Source organism: Colletotrichum destructivum, chromosome 6 (genome assembly GCF_034447905.1).
Source record: "Colletotrichum destructivum chromosome 6, complete sequence".
Taxonomy (NCBI): Eukaryota; Fungi; Ascomycota; class Sordariomycetes; order Glomerellales; family Glomerellaceae; genus Colletotrichum; species Colletotrichum destructivum.
The window spans coordinates 727,568-744,317 of NC_085901.1; the positions used below are offsets into that span (position 1 = coordinate 727,568).

At 54.4% G+C, this 16,750-nt stretch overlaps 4 protein-coding genes across 4 annotated transcripts; 2 read left to right on the forward strand and 2 right to left on the reverse strand.

The window, feature by feature from the left end:
* Positions 1 to 321: 321 nt before the first annotated feature.
* On the forward strand, positions 322 to 6,231 carry CDEST_09400 (Putative DNA mismatch repair protein MutS, core; the record flags this gene model as incomplete). The annotated part of the gene is made up of 14 exons (XM_062925559.1): positions 322 to 1,062; positions 1,115 to 1,436; positions 1,751 to 1,848; positions 1,896 to 1,983; positions 2,040 to 2,137; positions 2,198 to 2,440; positions 2,489 to 2,763; positions 2,813 to 2,961; positions 3,015 to 3,528; positions 4,391 to 4,517; positions 4,598 to 4,685; positions 4,740 to 5,273; positions 5,400 to 6,101; positions 6,224 to 6,231. The coding sequence occupies 14 exons, from the start codon at positions 322 to 324 to the stop codon at positions 6,229 to 6,231; spliced, it is 3,987 nt and encodes a 1,328-aa protein (XP_062781610.1).
* Positions 6,232 to 6,639: 408 nt separating this feature from the next.
* CDEST_09401 (Putative gfo/Idh/MocA-like oxidoreductase, NAD(P)-binding domain superfamily) lies at positions 6,640 to 7,814 on the reverse strand (the record flags this gene model as incomplete). The annotated part of the gene is made up of 2 exons (XM_062925560.1): positions 6,640 to 7,383; positions 7,485 to 7,814. The coding sequence occupies 2 exons, from the start codon at positions 7,812 to 7,814 to the stop codon at positions 6,640 to 6,642; spliced, it is 1,074 nt and encodes a 357-aa protein (XP_062781611.1).
* Positions 7,815 to 8,978: 1,164 nt separating this feature from the next.
* Positions 8,979 to 11,752, reverse strand: CDEST_09402 (Putative fungal transcription factor, zn(2)-C6 fungal-type DNA-binding domain superfamily; the record flags this gene model as incomplete). Its single annotated transcript, XM_062925561.1, has 7 exons — positions 8,979 to 9,215; positions 9,301 to 9,407; positions 9,486 to 10,185; positions 10,292 to 10,743; positions 11,009 to 11,055; positions 11,335 to 11,483; positions 11,732 to 11,752. 7 exons carry the CDS (start codon positions 11,750 to 11,752, stop codon positions 8,979 to 8,981), a joined length of 1,713 nt encoding a protein of 570 aa, XP_062781612.1.
* Positions 11,753 to 13,520: 1,768 nt separating this feature from the next.
* CDEST_09403 (Putative major facilitator, sugar transporter, major facilitator superfamily) lies at positions 13,521 to 15,558 on the forward strand. The gene is made up of 5 exons (XM_062925562.1): positions 13,521 to 13,646; positions 13,718 to 14,093; positions 14,167 to 14,972; positions 15,064 to 15,171; positions 15,233 to 15,558. The coding sequence occupies exons 1-5, from the start codon at positions 13,523 to 13,525 to the stop codon at positions 15,499 to 15,501; spliced, it is 1,683 nt and encodes a 560-aa protein (XP_062781613.1). The 5' UTR covers positions 13,521 to 13,522; the 3' UTR covers positions 15,502 to 15,558.
* The last annotated feature ends 1,192 nt before the right edge of the window (positions 15,559 to 16,750 follow it).

Genomic DNA, 16,750 nt, shown 5'->3' on the forward strand with positions numbered 1-16,750 from the left:
CTGGTCAGGTACGTACTGAGATGTTGTCCGTGCACTTGTGGCTTGTGCGTGTGGCTCCACTCCTAGGCCAGGTTGTGTGCAACAACCCCGGTTTGTCCGTGTAAGTCGGGCAGGAGATGCTGGTTCGTGACTACCGGGTCTGGTCTGTGGTGATTTTGATCCTCCTATTTCCAGCAACACACAACCGGCTTCATCGAAATTGATCTACAAGCCGCAAGGTTTGTTGTGCTGGTAAGCCGAGTCTCTCTTCTTAATTACCATATGCCTTCACTTCATGCTGACGGATGACAGTTGTGGAACAAATGAGCCGATCCAGCGACAATGGATACCAGATACAGGCAAGTCCCAAGAGACTTGAGAGAATCGAAGGAGATGTCTTTTTCTACCTCGTCACAAACACAATCGCTATATGGAGCGGCTTCTTCTCCTTACTTCTCCCAGGCCACCCCGGGTCCACGAGGAGACCGCTTCTCAATGAGCCAGAAAGGAGACGCATCTTTCGGTCAAACACCAACACCATCCTCTTCAAGAGTACCCGTCATCGGTACAGATTACAGCTCAAGCTACGAATACTATGGCGAACCCAGTCAGACAGCGAGCCAATCGCTCGTAACTCGGCCTAGCACTTCCTACACAGGTCGCACCTCTCGAACCCCGTTCCTACCCCGAAGCGAGAAACACACCATCGTGTGTGCACTGAACGAAGGTCGCGGAATCACGCCCACAGTTGGTGCTGCATTCTTCAACGTAAATACCGGCGAGGCCATTCTCAGTCAAATTTCCGACAACAGGTTTTTCGTTCGAACTTTGCACAAGCTACAAATCATGGAGCCGTCGCATCTCCTGATTGTCAGTTCCTGCTGTCCCCCAAATCCAAAGTCTAGACTCTACAGCCATATCGAAGAGCATATGCCAGATACGAAAATCATCCCTTTCGACAGGAGGCACTGGTCTGAAGTCGAAGGACTCGACCGTATCCAGACCCTCGCCTTCCGAGAGGATGCAGAGGCCGTCAAAGTGGCCATCGAAGGAAGCTTCTTCGCCACATGTTCTTTTTCTGCGGTAAATTTTTTGTTTCCCAAACTTTTCCTGCCGGCTCCTGACTGGTATCAAGGCGGTGGAGTTCCTTGAAGTCGAGTTTTCCCTGCGCATCATCCCCAACTCCCTTCGGGTGCGGTACCAGCCTTCTGAAGACACCATGATGATCGACGTGTCCGCGATTATTTCACTCGAGATCTTGCAGAACCTCCGTGCTTCAAAGTCCAAAGATTCCCTGTTCGGTATTCTCAAGCACACGAGGACGCCAATGGGCAGCCGAGTCCTGCGTAGCAACCTCCTTCAGCCATCGACCCTCAAGGATTCATACCTCGAGCCACGCTACGATGCGTTGGATGAGCTTCTTTCGAATCATGAGATGTTTTTAGGTGTTCGGGAAGGTCAGAAGACTTGTAAACTGTCTATTTCGCTCGCTTCTAACTGTTCAAAGCGCTCAAGTCCATCCCGGATATCGAAAGTGTGCTGACTCAGGTACATGAATACTCGACGGCTTCCTCCACGAGACCCAGCTAATAACATTAGCTCGTAATTATACCAAACAAGCCATCAGTAGAGGCATCCGAGAGAGCTATGAACCATGTTCTAATGATCAAAACATTTCTGGACGCCGTACCTTTTCTCTATCAGACATTAGAACCAGCAACGAGCCCCCTCCTGGTCAAAGTAAGAAATCTCTGTCGACCTGGACTCACAGAAACAGTCAAAAATCTCATCTACCAGGACATTATTGAAGATGTCACATTTGTGAAGTCTGCCCTCGACCTCCGGAACCAGAGAACCTTTGCAGTGAAGGTGGGTAGTTACTCTCGCATTGGTGAACATTTCGACTGATCTGTTAGTCTGGGGTCAACGGTCTTCTCGATGTCGCCCGGCAGGCTTATAAAGAAAATACGAATGACGTGCACAGCCATTTGGAGGAGCTAAGCAGTAAGTCCCTTTTCTCTGGAACCCTTGACCCCTTTCTAACGGACTTCCGTTTGCAGAGGAATACGGCATCGAAGCCGACCTCCGGTATGACACGAGCCGTAAGTATTGGATACGGCTACGGGCTGTGGACTTTGAGGACCGGCAAATACCTCCGGTGCTTGTCAATCAGACATGAAAAGGCCCCCACATCGAATGCTTGACGATGCGACTCAAGAAACTCAACCAGAGGATCACCGATTCTGTCGCTGAAGTGGTAATGCAGAGCGACAAAGTGATACAGGACCTCATTGACAGTGTTCGGATCCAGTTGCAGCCACTATATCGCGTCTGCGACAGCATCGCTCTTCTCGACATGATTGCATCATTCGCGCACGCAAGTTCCATCCACGACTGGAAGAGACCCGAGATTTCAGAAACTCTGGCCCTCAAATCGGCCAGACATCCAATCTTGGACAAGGTTTGATCATCCACTAGCTTCATCAGTCCTGATCTGATAGAAAACCAGACTTCAAGAAGCCCATTCGTCCCCAACGACTACTACGCCACCGAAGAGTATCGCTTCCACGTTGTCACCGGATGCAACATGAGTGGAAAAACCACATACATCAGAAGCATTGCCTTGCTCCAGATCATGGCTCAGGTTGGTTGTTTCGTGCCAGCCGAGTTTGCCAGTTTCCCTGTCGTCCACAACATCTTTGCACGGGTCACGACAGACGATCACATTGAGACCAACATGTCGACGTTTTCCTTGGAAATGCGGGAGATGGCATTCATTCTTAGGTTCGTTTTCGTCTAAACAACACACGGAATTTTTACTGATGGTTGTCAGTAATGTCACCGACAGAAGTATCGTCATCATTGATGAGCTTGGCCGAGGCACGAGCACCCGGGATGGGCTTGCTATATCAATTGCCATGGCTGAAGCCCTTATCCAAAGTCGCGCACTCGTGTGGTTCGCGACACACTTCACAGAACTGGGTAACGGAACTTCAACTCCTGGTGGGTATCGCTCAGAACTGACATCAAGGCAGCTGATATTCTTGCCGATCGTCCCGAAGTGCTGAATCTCCACCTCGTCACACAGGTTTCGACAACGGCTGACGACGTGCCCAAGATGACGATGCTCTACAAAGTAGAATCTGGCAAGAACAAGGAGATCTTGTACGGTATAACGCTTGCAAAAGCCATGGGTTTCCCGAAAAGGTTTCTCGAGGTGGCGGAACAAGTCGCCGTTTCGTTACGTCAGAAGAGAGAACGAAACAAGCAGGGGTCTGAAGCAAGGAAAATGCTCAACCGGCGCAAACTTATACTCAATCTCCACGGGCAGCTGAGGCAAGCCAGTGATTCCGAGTTGGACGAAGATTCGTTGAGAAGCTACCTCATCCGGCTTCGAGAGGAGTTCATCTTGCGTATGGAAGCTATCGAGAATGGAGGTAGCGGAGAAGGAGTCGGTGGCAGTGAGGTAAGACCAGATGACGAGGACGGTATGTTTGATGATGACGACGTATTTGATGCCATTGAGTTAGAGTCTTTGTCGAGTAGCTAGTATGCTGGAAGCGCGCTTGAGAAACACTTGCTGTGGTATTGCCGAACAATGATATGACGAGATAGGGGCCCCGGCTGTAGACATCCGGGAGACAAAATGTGTGTACGTTTCCAAAGAGTTCTCAATAGGGCTGTTATGATAGATCCGGTCTCTGGAAGAATTTTGAGCGCTGCCTGGGCATTACTCATACTCGAGTGCTAAGGATCAAATCAAGGTCGTTCGCATACCAGCATCCCCTACACACAGCTTCTTCAGACCTTTTGTCAAACAGTACAAGAAAGGCTTCAAGTCATATTCTACCTCATTCAGACCATCGAAAAAAAAAAAGAAGGAGACGAAACAAACAAAAGCAAAAATCGCTTCCCGGTGGACGCCTTGTGAGGCCACCGGGTCAAGACTGCTGAAGCTTTTGGCGGTGAAAAGTCCGACTCCTTGTCTCCATTGAGAATTCGGAAGGAAGGCACCGGTGATAGGCGCTCCCTCCTCGCCATTATTGCAGCAGAATTCCACAGTCAGGAGGGATTGACTTGCTCCTGCCTCGTGCCTTTTTTTCTGCTCGGCTCTCTAAGACTCTGCCGCCTCTGTCCGCCCACTAGTCTCGTTAGGCCCTCTTTTCACATCCAACACACCCCGAGCCGACCAAAAGCTTTCGACCTCTATTTTCTAATTCCTTTTCCAACCCCATCCGAGACTTTTCAAAGTTATCTTTCCTCTTTTTTTCTTCGCACTGGACACTACTCACCGAACCCTACCAAAACACGCCGCAGGTCCCGCGATCCGAGATCATTATGGACTCCGATCTACTCTCGTCAATACACTTCCCCCTCTCAGATTTTGGTTCTTTAACTGACTCTATCACAGCCTTTGGGAGTCCCAAAAAGACGCGGACATACTAGTCACGGCGGGCACGAACCAGTGGCGCCTTCATGAAAGGGTCATTCGCGGCAAAAGCAGTCTCATCGACCGCATCATCGACACTACCGACGCGGTAAGGCTGCGCGTGCTTCTCGTCCTATGCGTCGTTTCGCAATTATGGGTGCAGAACAAGCTGACAGAAAGAGCGAATAGCAAGAGGGCATCCGGAAGATCGTCCTGAAGGAGCATATCTTTAATTTCTCGGCACTTGGAGTCACTTTGAAATTTCTCTACGTTGGAGGTAAGTTTGGATTCAGTCATGTCTGTCACGAGACCTTTCGCTAATTGAAAACAGACAGTGCTTTGATTAAAGAAAACGAGATCTTCGAGCTACTTTCGGTCTTCCAAACGGCGGCTGCGCTCACGATACCATCACTCCAACAACTCATCGCCCCTCAGATCGGCAGCCTTCTCAGCAACATCCTTGGGAGCCGCATGGATCTTCTGGACGATTTCATGATTGCAGCCGACGTCATTGCCAGCGAGCAGGCAGAGTCATGGGCGATTTTGCGCCAAGAACTCCAGAAAACCATTGGCCCTCATCTCGGAATGCTTTTCTCGCAGCAAGAGTTCGTGGACCTCGCGAAGAGCCATGGAAGCTTTTGCTTTGAGACCCTATCTACTGCAGTGGAACAGATCAAGGCCTCTGAAAAGGACGCCGAGGCATTCTTTGATGCAGCCAAAGCGAAATTCTCGTTGCCTTCGCTTGCGGAGACGAACACTTCCACCAAGTCTGGATCCATGATGGAGACTGCAGTGGGACATCTGAGAGGCGCCGCTAGGCCCGTTTCCGCAGTCATCCTTGATTCCCCATCCATCGACAACAAGCGTGAGTTCCTCCTCGTCGTTGCATCCTATACATCGCTCGATACTCTCTTGCAGTGGGCGATGGACGGAGTTCTTTCAGCTTGACGAGCCATAAGTACTGGGAAATGAGCTGACTCTTTGACGTTAGAACCCGAAAACTCGGAGTTGCCGAAGTCCGAGGGCAAAGTAGAGAATAACGGCAGCCGACATCTCTCCCACATCCGTGACCAAAGCTACCCACCGGTCCGTACAGAGCCGTCCAAGGAGCCTCAGATGCGCGAGTCCTTCTCTCCCATCAGCGACGTTGTTTCCAACTCAGATCTTTCAATCAATTGGGAGTCTTGCAGTGAGGGTGACAGTGCCTCTCCCCCGAGTGGAGAGAAGTTACAAATTGGTGGTGTATCGGCTTCGCCCACGCAACAAACAAGCACCTCAGTCACTCCAACCAGTCAAAAAGGCAAAGATGAGGAGACGCCCAATGTCTCTGGAGTTTCTGAGCGAGCCAGAACGGAAGATGAATTGAGTGGATGCAACATCTCTCAAAGAGAGCAAACTACCGCTCCGAGCCTCTCTGAGCGTCCCAGTCGCTCATGCGCCTTCGCCGGCGCCAGTGTTCCTCGAGTGTTTTACTTCACTGGCACGACACAGTCTGAGCAGCCCGAGGTCGCAAACATCGAGCGCCCTCCCGCCAGCCATGCGTCTGAGGATGCCCCTGCTCCAAGTTCAGCTCGAAGTGGGCCAATTCGAAGCATCGCGCCTCGCAACCCTGCTGTAAGGAACGGGCCTTCTTCTCTTGACCCTCGTACCGCCAAGCAGGTCAAGAAGGGAAAACTTGTAGTCGATTCTACCAGTAAGTCTCCCGAGCCGTTTTGCTTTTGGTGGGGGATATTCTTTGTTGCTCCTGTTGCTCCTGTAGCTCCTGTAGCCCCTACTTACCCCTTTTCTCGACCTCCTCGGAACCACTTTCTACAGCACACTAACCCGCATGTTACAGACAACCGCCGCTCTTCCTTGCATCCGGTCAATCTTAGCGGACCCAATATCGAGTGCAATCCGTCTTGAGGAGGAGGAAGAAAGAACGGTGGTGGGGATTCGGGTATGGCGTCGAGACAGGCTGCTTGACATGACTACTTGCGTCTGTCCGCTAGCCAGGAGAGATGGGTTGTATTTCTACCTTTGGAGATGTGACGGATCTTCGTTGTGGCGGATTCGGATGGCGAGAACGAAAGAAGCGATTATTTCTGGGCAAGATGAAGTGCGTGCTGTTGGCCTAAATAGTGCCTGGGAGAGGGTAAACATGACCAAAAGTCAGACAGGAAGCTTATTCACTGTCAAAGCACTCGTGAGATAGGCCAAGGGTGTCACGAGTAAATTGTGATAGTTACAGGCTACAGCTGAGCCCTTTCTGTCCGGTTTCCGTCCTTGTCAAACCAAATCTTGGAGCCGCTAACCATGGACTCTTGGAGGGCGGCGCCGATCTTGACGGCCGAGACGGCCGATGTCAACTTGATGGGCACGGGCTTGTCCTCCAAGACGCTCTCTGTGAACTCGATCGCCTCTGTCGTGAAGGCGGCCTTGAAGCGGTCCCAATACGTCTGCGGCAGCTCCTGGCGGATGCCCCCCGGCTGGTAGATGCGCACGTGGTTCTCGGCTGGCAGGATGTTGACGGTTAACTTGCCCTCGGTCCCGATGATCTCTGTCGAGTCCTCCTGGCCGGCGGCCATCATGCGCGAGGCATACAGATAGGCAATGCGCCCGTCGTAGAACTCGACGGTGCCGACGGCGTTGTCGCGGTCGTTGTGCTTCTGCAAGTCCGGCTCAACGGCGGTGATGCCGACGGCGTGGACGGACCTGACCTTGCTCTTCTCCTCGTCGAAGAACCAGAGGGCGAGGTCGATGTCGTGGATGCTGCAGTCGACGAAGATGCCGCCGGAGAACTGGGCGTAGGCGACGAAGAAGCCCGAGGGGTCGAGGACGTCGCACGTCTGGCTGCGCAGGACGGCGGGGCGTCCGATGAGGCCCTGCTGCATCTTGGCGTGGGCGTCACGGTAGGAGGCGTCGAAGCGGCGGGAGAAGCCGCACATAACCTTTAGGTCGGGGCGTTTAGAGGCAGCGTCGACAACGGTTTGTGACTGTTTTTACGGGGGACGGTCAGCTAGCTGCAGGGAAAGGAAGAATATTTTGAGGACAGAGGGAGGGAGAGAGAGAGAGAGAGAGAGGGAGGGAGACTCACGATTTCGACCGTCGTGCCCAGCGGCTTCTCGCAAAGAACATGTTTCCCCTTCCCGATAGCCTTGATGGCCTGCTCGGCGTGGACCGACGTCGCGGAGGCGACGCAGACGGCCTCGAGCCCGTCGTGGGCGAGCATGTCGTCGTAGGACGCGTAGACGGCGACGCCGTGGGGGGCGAGGTTCTCAGCGGCCCATTGGCGCTCGGCGGCGTCCGGGGAGCTGACGGCGGCGAGGGACGCGCGCGGGACGTTCTGGTGGAAGTTGAGGGCGTGGCGCTTGCCCATGCGGCCGAGGCCGGCGACGCCCACTTGGAGCTTTCTTGGTGTCGTCATTTTGAGATTCCGGTGTGGTCTGGTCTGCCGGGAGAAGAGCCTCGGCGTGGGAAGGGGGAGGTGACCGGAGAGATGCGCCAGAGGTCGTTGTGATCAGGTTTCGGACAAGAACCAGGAGCCTAGGGGTATCGTACGACGGCGAGACGTGGACTTGACAAGAGAAGAAAGGAGTTACACTTCGTAACGTATATCGGCATGACCTGAGGTCAAAGAAGGCCGTGACTGACCGGCACCTCTGTCCTTATAGCTGTACATACCAGGCCCCATATCGTCAGAGCTCACGGGTCCTTCTTCGGGAACCATTTCCCGACGCAAAAGAACAAGAGCTCGCCCCGTGGGGCGCCACTGACGCGGGTTGAGGGTATCCCCGACCACGGTTGGCCAGTAACGAGGCCGAACTGCAGAGCGAGCGCGTCACTTGTGAGCATTTCCCTCCTGCAACACGTGGAGCTGGAGAGGCGTAGGACGCGTTAAGATGGGACGCAGTGGCACCTCCAAGTCTCGAAACCCTCGAAAATCTCGAAAACCTGAGACTCGGACGGGTGGCTGAATGACACGATTCCCGGGCCAATATGCTCAAGACAGCGAATGGGGTAAGTGGAGCGGTTGGAAATAGGCAAAGAGCAAACCCGGATTGGCCAGAGGCTCCATTCGGGGCAAACTTCCCCGACTCTCGGTCGGGAATCACTGGCAACTCGGCCCGGTCGCGTCTGATTGTTGACCGACTACCCATAACGCTTTAACACCCCAACATCGACGGACTAATGAAATCCTTTGGATTGAGTTTTGATGCAGGCGCCCGGGCCATGAACGCCTGTATGAGGGGGGTTGAGTTTATCTGATCCTTCGCATCCCACTTGGATCCCCCGCTTTGCTGGATCACGGCCCCCCTGGCTCTGGGATTGAGACAGTTATCTGGGGTACGGGGTATGGGGTCCGGGGTATGACAGATGGGTGAGTGATATTATCGTATTAGTGTAATTCGCCGGGAGGGACTGTATCCAATTTGTACTAGTTACGGAACTGTCGTGCTGGGCTCCGACTGTTGCGAAGGCCAGGGAAAGACTTCTCGTCAGGGGCAAGAGAGTTCACTAAACGCCTCTGGTCTGTTTTCGGTACCGATTCCCTTGCATCTCGACGCTCAGCGCGTCGGGAGAACCAAGTCTAATCGTCTTCCCACCCCCACGCCCGCTTCAGGTGGGACTGCGCCGAGGCGGTCGGCCAGCTGTGCTCGACGTCCGTCTTCACGAGGACGTCGAGTAGGGCCCTCTGCTCCGCGAAGTCGGTGAACCTGTCGCCGCACGCCGTGACGCCCATGCACGCCGTGATCATGGCGGGGATGGTGGACTTGTTAGAGAGGGCGGTGCCGCACAGCTCGCGGATCTGCGTGCGGATGTCGTCCTAGCGAACCTTCTGGTCAGATGGGGGAGGGGTCCTGAGAGAAATGGCTGGTGTGAGAACGGGAAATTGGGGCGATTCTGCTTACGTCCAGCTTCTTCCTGGCCATGATTCGGCTGGGGCCAATTTTCGGGATACTCTCGTCGTGGCACATCAGTAGTGCTCGTGCGAGAGCTGCGTGTACGTTTCCGATGACTGCAAGAACGGTGTCGGGTTAACCAGGCACGATACTCGGAAGGGAGGATGAATCGTGCAACAAGATGAAGAACTCACCAACGGCGTGGTTGATGTAAAAGATCTGCGGGAACACCGCGTCCAACGCCGGGTCCGGCTCGGAGTAGGCGATGGGCAACCAGGAGAGCGGCCGCGCCCTCAGCCAGCGGTAGTCGTACTCGACCAGGCGCTCGTACTCGGCCTTCCTGCTGGCGACGTCGCCGAAGCAGAACTGGACGACCTCGGCGCAGTGGACGACGATGCGGTTGGCCCAGCAGTCGTCGTCGGCCGGCGAGAAGGACCTGTCGATGAAGAGGTGGTCGAGCTTGACCTTGATGGGCCGCTGGGTCGCGAAGGCCATGGTGATCTCCTGGCGCAGCCCGACCCAGAAAGAGGCCTGTCGCAGGGGGCTCGGGGCCGTGGACGAGGCGTTCTGGGTGTTCATGAAGAGCTGGATGCCGAGCAGGTGACCCTCATGGTCGGTCCCGATCAGGGGCACGTCGAGCTCCTCAAGGGTGCGCAGCAGGATGGTGGCGGCGAGGAGGTCGTCGTTGGTCAGGGCGGACGAGTCGTTGGAGATGGCCGTCAGGTGCTTGAGGCACTCCTGGTGGTAGCGGTCCGAGGCATAGGGGTCGAAGTGCCCGTTCAGGCTGAGGTGACGAGACGAGAGGGCGAAGATGGCGTTAAGCAGCGTCGGGCACGTTATTGCCCGCCGGGGCACGACGATGGCGAAGTGTCGTCGGGCATCACAGAGGTCGAACTATAACAATGGGAGGAGATTTCATGGTCAGGCGGAAGAACGTTGGAGAAAGATGGGGAAGGGGGGGGGGAACAACAACTAATAGGCATTCACCGGACTGACTGACCCAGGTGCACATGTACTCGAGATAATACTTCATCAACCGGACCTCGTGCGGTTGGGTAAAGGGGAAGACGACATCGTCACATTGCTCAAAGTTGGCCAACCCTAGAGTCGAACCGACCGGCAACGAGCTGTAGACGGATGAGGAGGACAGCGATATTGGTGTCTGCACCACCCCTCTCGAGCTCACCACGGGTGTCGATGCGGATGCGGATGCTGGTGCTGATGCGGGTTGGCCGTAGGGGCTCGTCGGCATCACGGCCTGGGCCTCACGATAATCTCGGCTATTGGCATCGACGATGATCGGAGCCAGGTCATCATCGGACTGTCGTCCCACCGCGGGTGGACCAAGAGGCGTCGTCTCCGCCGATGACAGCGGCGGCGGCGGCGGCGGCGGGCTGCCGTGTTCAGACCAGTAGAGAGCCTCAAGTTCCTGTGTTTCATCGACGAAATGCACTATATGGGGGGTTGAACACACGACCGAGTTAGGCAATTTTGGAAACCGACGACGGCTGTCCAAGATGGGCAAAAATCGCCTATTCGGACAGATTGTACGGGGGGGTTTGTACTGTATGTATGGATTGTATGCATGTATGGATGGGATGGGGATGGGATGGGGATCTTGATGGAGAATGGGGAACGGGGGGGGATGGGATGTGCCAAGTTGGCGTGTGGACGGTTTGTGGGACTGTTTTTGATTCTCGACTGCAACACGACTTACATCGCCGTGGGTATCGCACCCAGGTCTGCTCCGTCGTGCTTGGCGTCCTAGCTTAGATTCAGCGAAACAAACCCCATGGTTGAGCGCGATCAGCGTGCCCGCAAAAAAAAAAAAAAAAAGGAGAAAAAGAAGAAAAAACAAACCCAAAAAAAGGTATATTTGTCCAAGTATTTACGGAGCTCCCGCCCGCTCTCGACCCCGTGACAAGAATGAAAACACAGGGGAGGGGGGGGGGGTTCCGCTTTGTGCAATTCGTACTTCGTGATTCTCGTCGGAGGGAACGACGTGTCCGACAATAAAAGACTTGGGATGGGCTGCCAACTTACTCGGTAGAGTGCTTGAACCGGATGGCGGGGGCGGGTATGCACGCCTTGCCAGTCGCTCTGCATCGAATACACGAGGCGTCCGGCCGACCAGATGACGGACCGGCGTCATCACCGCTCCACGTGCATTTGAGGTGCTGCCTTTTACAAGTCTATTGCCGTGTCTGGGAGTTGGATGTGTCTGTTTGACGTGGGCTACGCTTGTTGTGGTGGACTGTTCGTCCCGCGCATCCCACATCACCAACCCCAGAATAGGTCAGCAACTCCATTTCCACAACTCCTGATTGCTTTGGGCGAAACGTGGGGTTTTCTTTGACAAAAACCACATGACGGGGTTGCGGGCAAATCTGGGGAAGAGAGGGAAATAGATGGGGGGATGGGGGATGTGGGAGAGACTCACCAGGCATGTCGTCGTCGACATGGTTTGACTTTGGAGTCCTCGTCTCTTGTTGCAAATGTTTGCTATTTTGCTATCACTGTCTTTGTAGGATCGGGACGATCGCAGCGAGATCATGAACGTGGACAGGATAAAATCATTTCCTGGTTGGCGAGAAGAGGCAACAGTTGTGTCGGGGCGAATTCCCGTGGGTTGTGAAAGGGGCAGAAAGCTCCTATAGCCCCTCCTCCCCCCCCCCCCCCCCCCCCCCCCCCTCTCCCTCACCAAGTTACAACCCAATGGCGGTCGGTGAGGCTCCTTCGGCTTGAATTACCAAATCAAACCGCGCCCTGGTTGTGGCTCTTGGGGCTCCCGCAGCTATGACGAAAGGTGTTAATGCACGTTGGAAGACGCCCCTGACTCGCGCCCAATGATCCACGCTCAACCCCCCTGGCTCGAGGAGGGGAGGGGGGAGCCTCAGCACTGCCAGGACGGACCCGGACCGATTCTGATGGCCAAATTTGGGGGAGAGATAGAGACAGAGAGAGAGAAACTCCACTGAACCCATTTCAGCTACATGTCTCCACGGGCAGTTCATTGCGAGAATCTTCCAACAACCACGCCCCCCCGTTGTGCGTGGAATGCCCTCTCATCAGCTTCCATGAGCCAGAAGCAGACAGAAGACTCCAAAAACCACGCCGCCCAGCACCGTGTCTATTCGATTCTCTTCTGTAGCCCCCCACCCGGGGGGTTGCTCGAACATCGGCCTTCCTCCGTCTGAGGCGACCATCCGTCATCAACAAACCTCGAACGCGTTTACACCACGATGTACATGTTCCCGTGCAGAGTACGGATACATAGTAAGAACAGAGTAGAGTGCATCGGACAGCAAACCCCAAATATCAATGTCGTCAACGTCAACGTCCACTGCCATGTTTTCTCCAAGTGCCGCGAGGCTGGCGGGCATTACCCCGGTCCCCCAATTTTTCTAGTTTTCTTCTTCACTTTCTCTTCTATTGTAGAGTATCCGCACGTACCTGGCGGTTTTCCCACCCGGAGCGATGGCCGAGGGGTGCTCCCGGCCGTCCAACCATGGCGTCTCCAACAAAAACTAGTCCCGAGACGCGCTGCTGACGGCCTGACACGGCCTTCCCCATTCCCCTCCCCCAAGTATCCCCAGAATCCCCATCTCGGAGGCTTGCCCCGCGATTTCAGCGGTTCCTTCAGACTTGATTTGACCAACTACACCCCGGTCATTGGTCGTTGCGATTGTCGTGCAACCATGCCCCCCCCCCCCTTCCCTTTCCCTTCCCTTCCCCGTCCTACGCGCAAACAGGTATAATCTACGACTTTCCAAGTGTGGGCCCCCCATCCCCTCGTTCGGGGTCACGAATCTTTTTTTTTTTGACGGGTGTAGTCGGGACGGGGGCTGGCCATGCGGTTGTGGTGGGTTACCATGGTGTCAGAGTTTCTATAAAGACGTCGTTGCGTGCCATGTTTAACATTTTGTCTGTTTGCTCGAGTGACTCAGACGGGTTCGACCATAGCCTCTCCCTCTCTTGTCTCTTTCTCTCTTCTTTCAGTGATACCCCGAGTCTGTCATCCGGTTCAACTGGCTGGACGAGACTCGTTCGAAACTCCTGGGCCGAAAACATTTTACTGGCTTCCCTAACCGTGAAGCTCATCCCAAGTGAGTTTCTCCCATATATAGTCTTAGTCATAATCCTGTTTCACCTCAACACATATTTCACACAAAAAAAGAACTCTGGACTCCTTCGAGCAAAGCTAACCATGTCGCAACGGCAGCTTGACATCATGGGCCAACTATCACCCTCCACCTCCGAGACGGAGAAGATCTCGACCAACTACCCAGGCGTCTCAACAGAACAACAAGAGAACGTCCTCTCCGATGCCTCTCTCGAGCCTTATGGACCTTCAGGTACGCGCGCGTGAACAAGTCTTTGGATAGGCAAATACCTGCTGCGCTAGATATTGACGCCTTCGTTCTAGGCTTCCGCGGCATCTTCGTCTCTCACTATGTGGCCATGTGCGCCGCCTTCTCCGCCATCGGCGGACTCCTCTTCGGCTACGACCAGGGCGTCATCTCCGTCACCCTGGTCATGGACGAGTTCCTCGGCCGCTTCCCCGAAGTCTCGGACCACGCCGCCGGGTCCGGCTTCAAGAAGGGCCTCATGACCGCCATGATCACCCTGGGTGCCTTCATCGGCGCCATGAACCAGGGCTGGATCGCCGACATGATCTCTCGGAAACGGTCCATCATGGTTGCCGTCGTCATCTTCACCATCGGCTCTTCCATCCAGACTGCGGCCCTCAACTACGACATGCTGGTTGGTGGTCGGTTCATCGGAGGACTGGGCATCGGCATGTGAGTCCTGCCATCTTCATTTCTTCATTATACACCCAACTCCCCCTGACCGCAGATGCTGATAACTATATAGGCTCTCCATGGTCGTCCCGTTGTACATCTCCGAAATCTCGCCCCCCGAAATTCGCGGATCCCTCCTCGTCTTCGAGCAGCTGTCCATCGTCTTCGGAATCGTCGTCTCCTTCTGGATCACGTACGGCACAAAGGACATCCCCAACCACTGGTCGTGGCAGCTCCCCTTCCTCATCCAGATCCTCCCCGGTCTCCTTCTCGGTTTCGGCGCCGTCTTCCTGCCGTACTCTCCCCGATGGCTGGCCTCCAAGGGCCGCGAGGCCGAGGCCCTCTCCAACCTCTGCAAGCTCCGCGTCCTCCCCGACACCGACCCCCGAGTCCGCCGCGAGTGGATGGAAATCATAGCCGAGGCCCGCTTTCAAGCGTCCGTCCTTGCCGACCGCCACCCCACTCTCGTCGGAAACGGCGATATAGCGAGCACCCTGAAGCTTGAGTTTGTATCTTGGGCCGACTGCTTCAAAAAGGGATGCCTCAAGCGCACGCAAGTGGGAGTTTTCCTGATGTTTTTCCAACAATTCGTCGGAATCAACGCACTCATCTACTATTCCCCTACCCTGTTTGCGACCATGGGACTCGATCACAACATGCAGCTCATCATGTCGGGTGTTCTGAACTGTGTTCAGTTGGTGGGCGTTATTCCCAGTTTGTGGACGATGGACCGCTTCGGACGCCGGTGGATCCTGCTTGTGGGAAGCGTGGGAATGACAATTTCGCACACTGTGATTGCTGTTCTGGTCGGCCTCTACTCGAACGACTGGCCGAATCACACTACCCAAGGTTGGGTCAGTGTGGCTTTCTTGCTGCTTTGTAAGTCTTTGACGTCCCTTTCCCCATTGTTCAACCCAAATTCCTTTGATGAGATGAGAATGCTAATCAATGCTCTTTTTCTCTGGTGCAGATATGCTTGTGTTTGGAGCTACATGGGGCCCGGTGCCCTGGGCTATGCCGTCGGAGGTCTTCCCCTCCTCCTTGAGAGCCAAGGGAGTTGCGATTTCAACTTGTTCTAGTAAGTGTTCTCCTCGAATACACCAACCTCGCTTCACAGAACAGAGACTGACGTCAGGCAGACTGGATCAACAACTTCATCATCGGCCTGATCACTCCCCCAATGGTCCAAGAAACCGGATTCGGCGCCTATGTGTTCTTTGCCGCGTTCTGCCTGCTGTCTGGTATCTGGACCTGGTTCTGCGTGCCTGAGACGAACGGAAAGACCCTCGAGCAGATGGACGAGGTGTTTGGTGACCGCACTGGACTTGACGACGTTGCGAAGAAGAACCAGATCTTCCGCGAGGTTGTTGATGAGCAGACTCATTCTTCAGCGGGTCTGCCGGCGTAGGTTAGTTTGGGATAGTTGAGAGTTGTAAGTTAGTAGCTGAGAAAGCTTTGAAACATTGATGGCTCACTTGAATCATTGTGAGAAATGTGATTTTACCACTTTTCCCGTTGGATTTATTTCAACCGTGGTGCTGTAATCACAAATTGGAGTAGAGAGACATTGGCGAGCTTCTAAGTTCACAAAACTACTCTAGCCAAGTCAACCCCCCTTGGTCCTCTGTGACGGAGGACATAAGGCGTTGATTGCTGCCCGCAACTAACATCGTCGTTTTTGCAACATTCTTATACCCCCCACTTTCGCCAAATGTGAGCCACTGCAACTACTACAATAACTCAAACATATTTGGTATCTTTTACTTACAAGGCCCTACCTAGCTTTTTACGAATAAGGCAAGTCATGATACTCATGTCGACATGGGCATAGTCTCCTCTACTGGCCACGGTGCCGTGACGGTACGTCTACCGGACCTTCAACGAGACGTAATACTGCACAGGCTTGTGCTTCTTCAAAGTCTCAAAGTCTTTTCAGGTCACAAGCATTCGGCACATCTTTGGAACTCGAACGTCCACCCCAAGAGTATTGTCGACAACCGACCGGAGCCTCATGTAAGCCAGCTTGCGGCCGAAGTACCCCGCGGATTCCGAGGCCGAAAGGCAGCGTCGGGTCACCTGTCGCTCTGTATCCCTTATCCATCGCCTTTCTCGTTACGCACGAGACAGCGTTCGGGCTGGAACTACTCCATGCCCTCGTCATCCCAGGCTCGTTTGCCGTCCCCCTTGATCGCCGCCTGGGATGACGGGCTGCGCAATTTTCTGTTGATGTGGTAGCCCGGCTCCGTGGAGCTGGGGATTTTTGGGGATGATGACCTGCGTGCCTTTTGGGACACAACGGTCAATCACAATGGTATCCTTCTTACCGTGTAGGTCACGGTTGATGGCTGCGTGGGCGAGCCGGAGCATTTCGTCGACGACGGCATCCAGATAAGGACATTCGAGCCTGTTATCTCGCCATCTGCTGGAAGTTGATCTCCAAGTAGGGCTGTAGGGTGAGGGTTGTGAAGATTATCAATAAACTTCTGTGAAACATCAGGGCTTTCGGGCATGCATCTGAGACCCCGGCAAAATTTTGTGCTCGTCGTGTCATGACTGGTCACCACAAAGCCTCCGGTCTGGATGTAGAAGAAATGGTCAAAAGGATAACCAAACCCGGATTACCAGAGCACTCACCATACTATTCGTAGTTCCAAGCC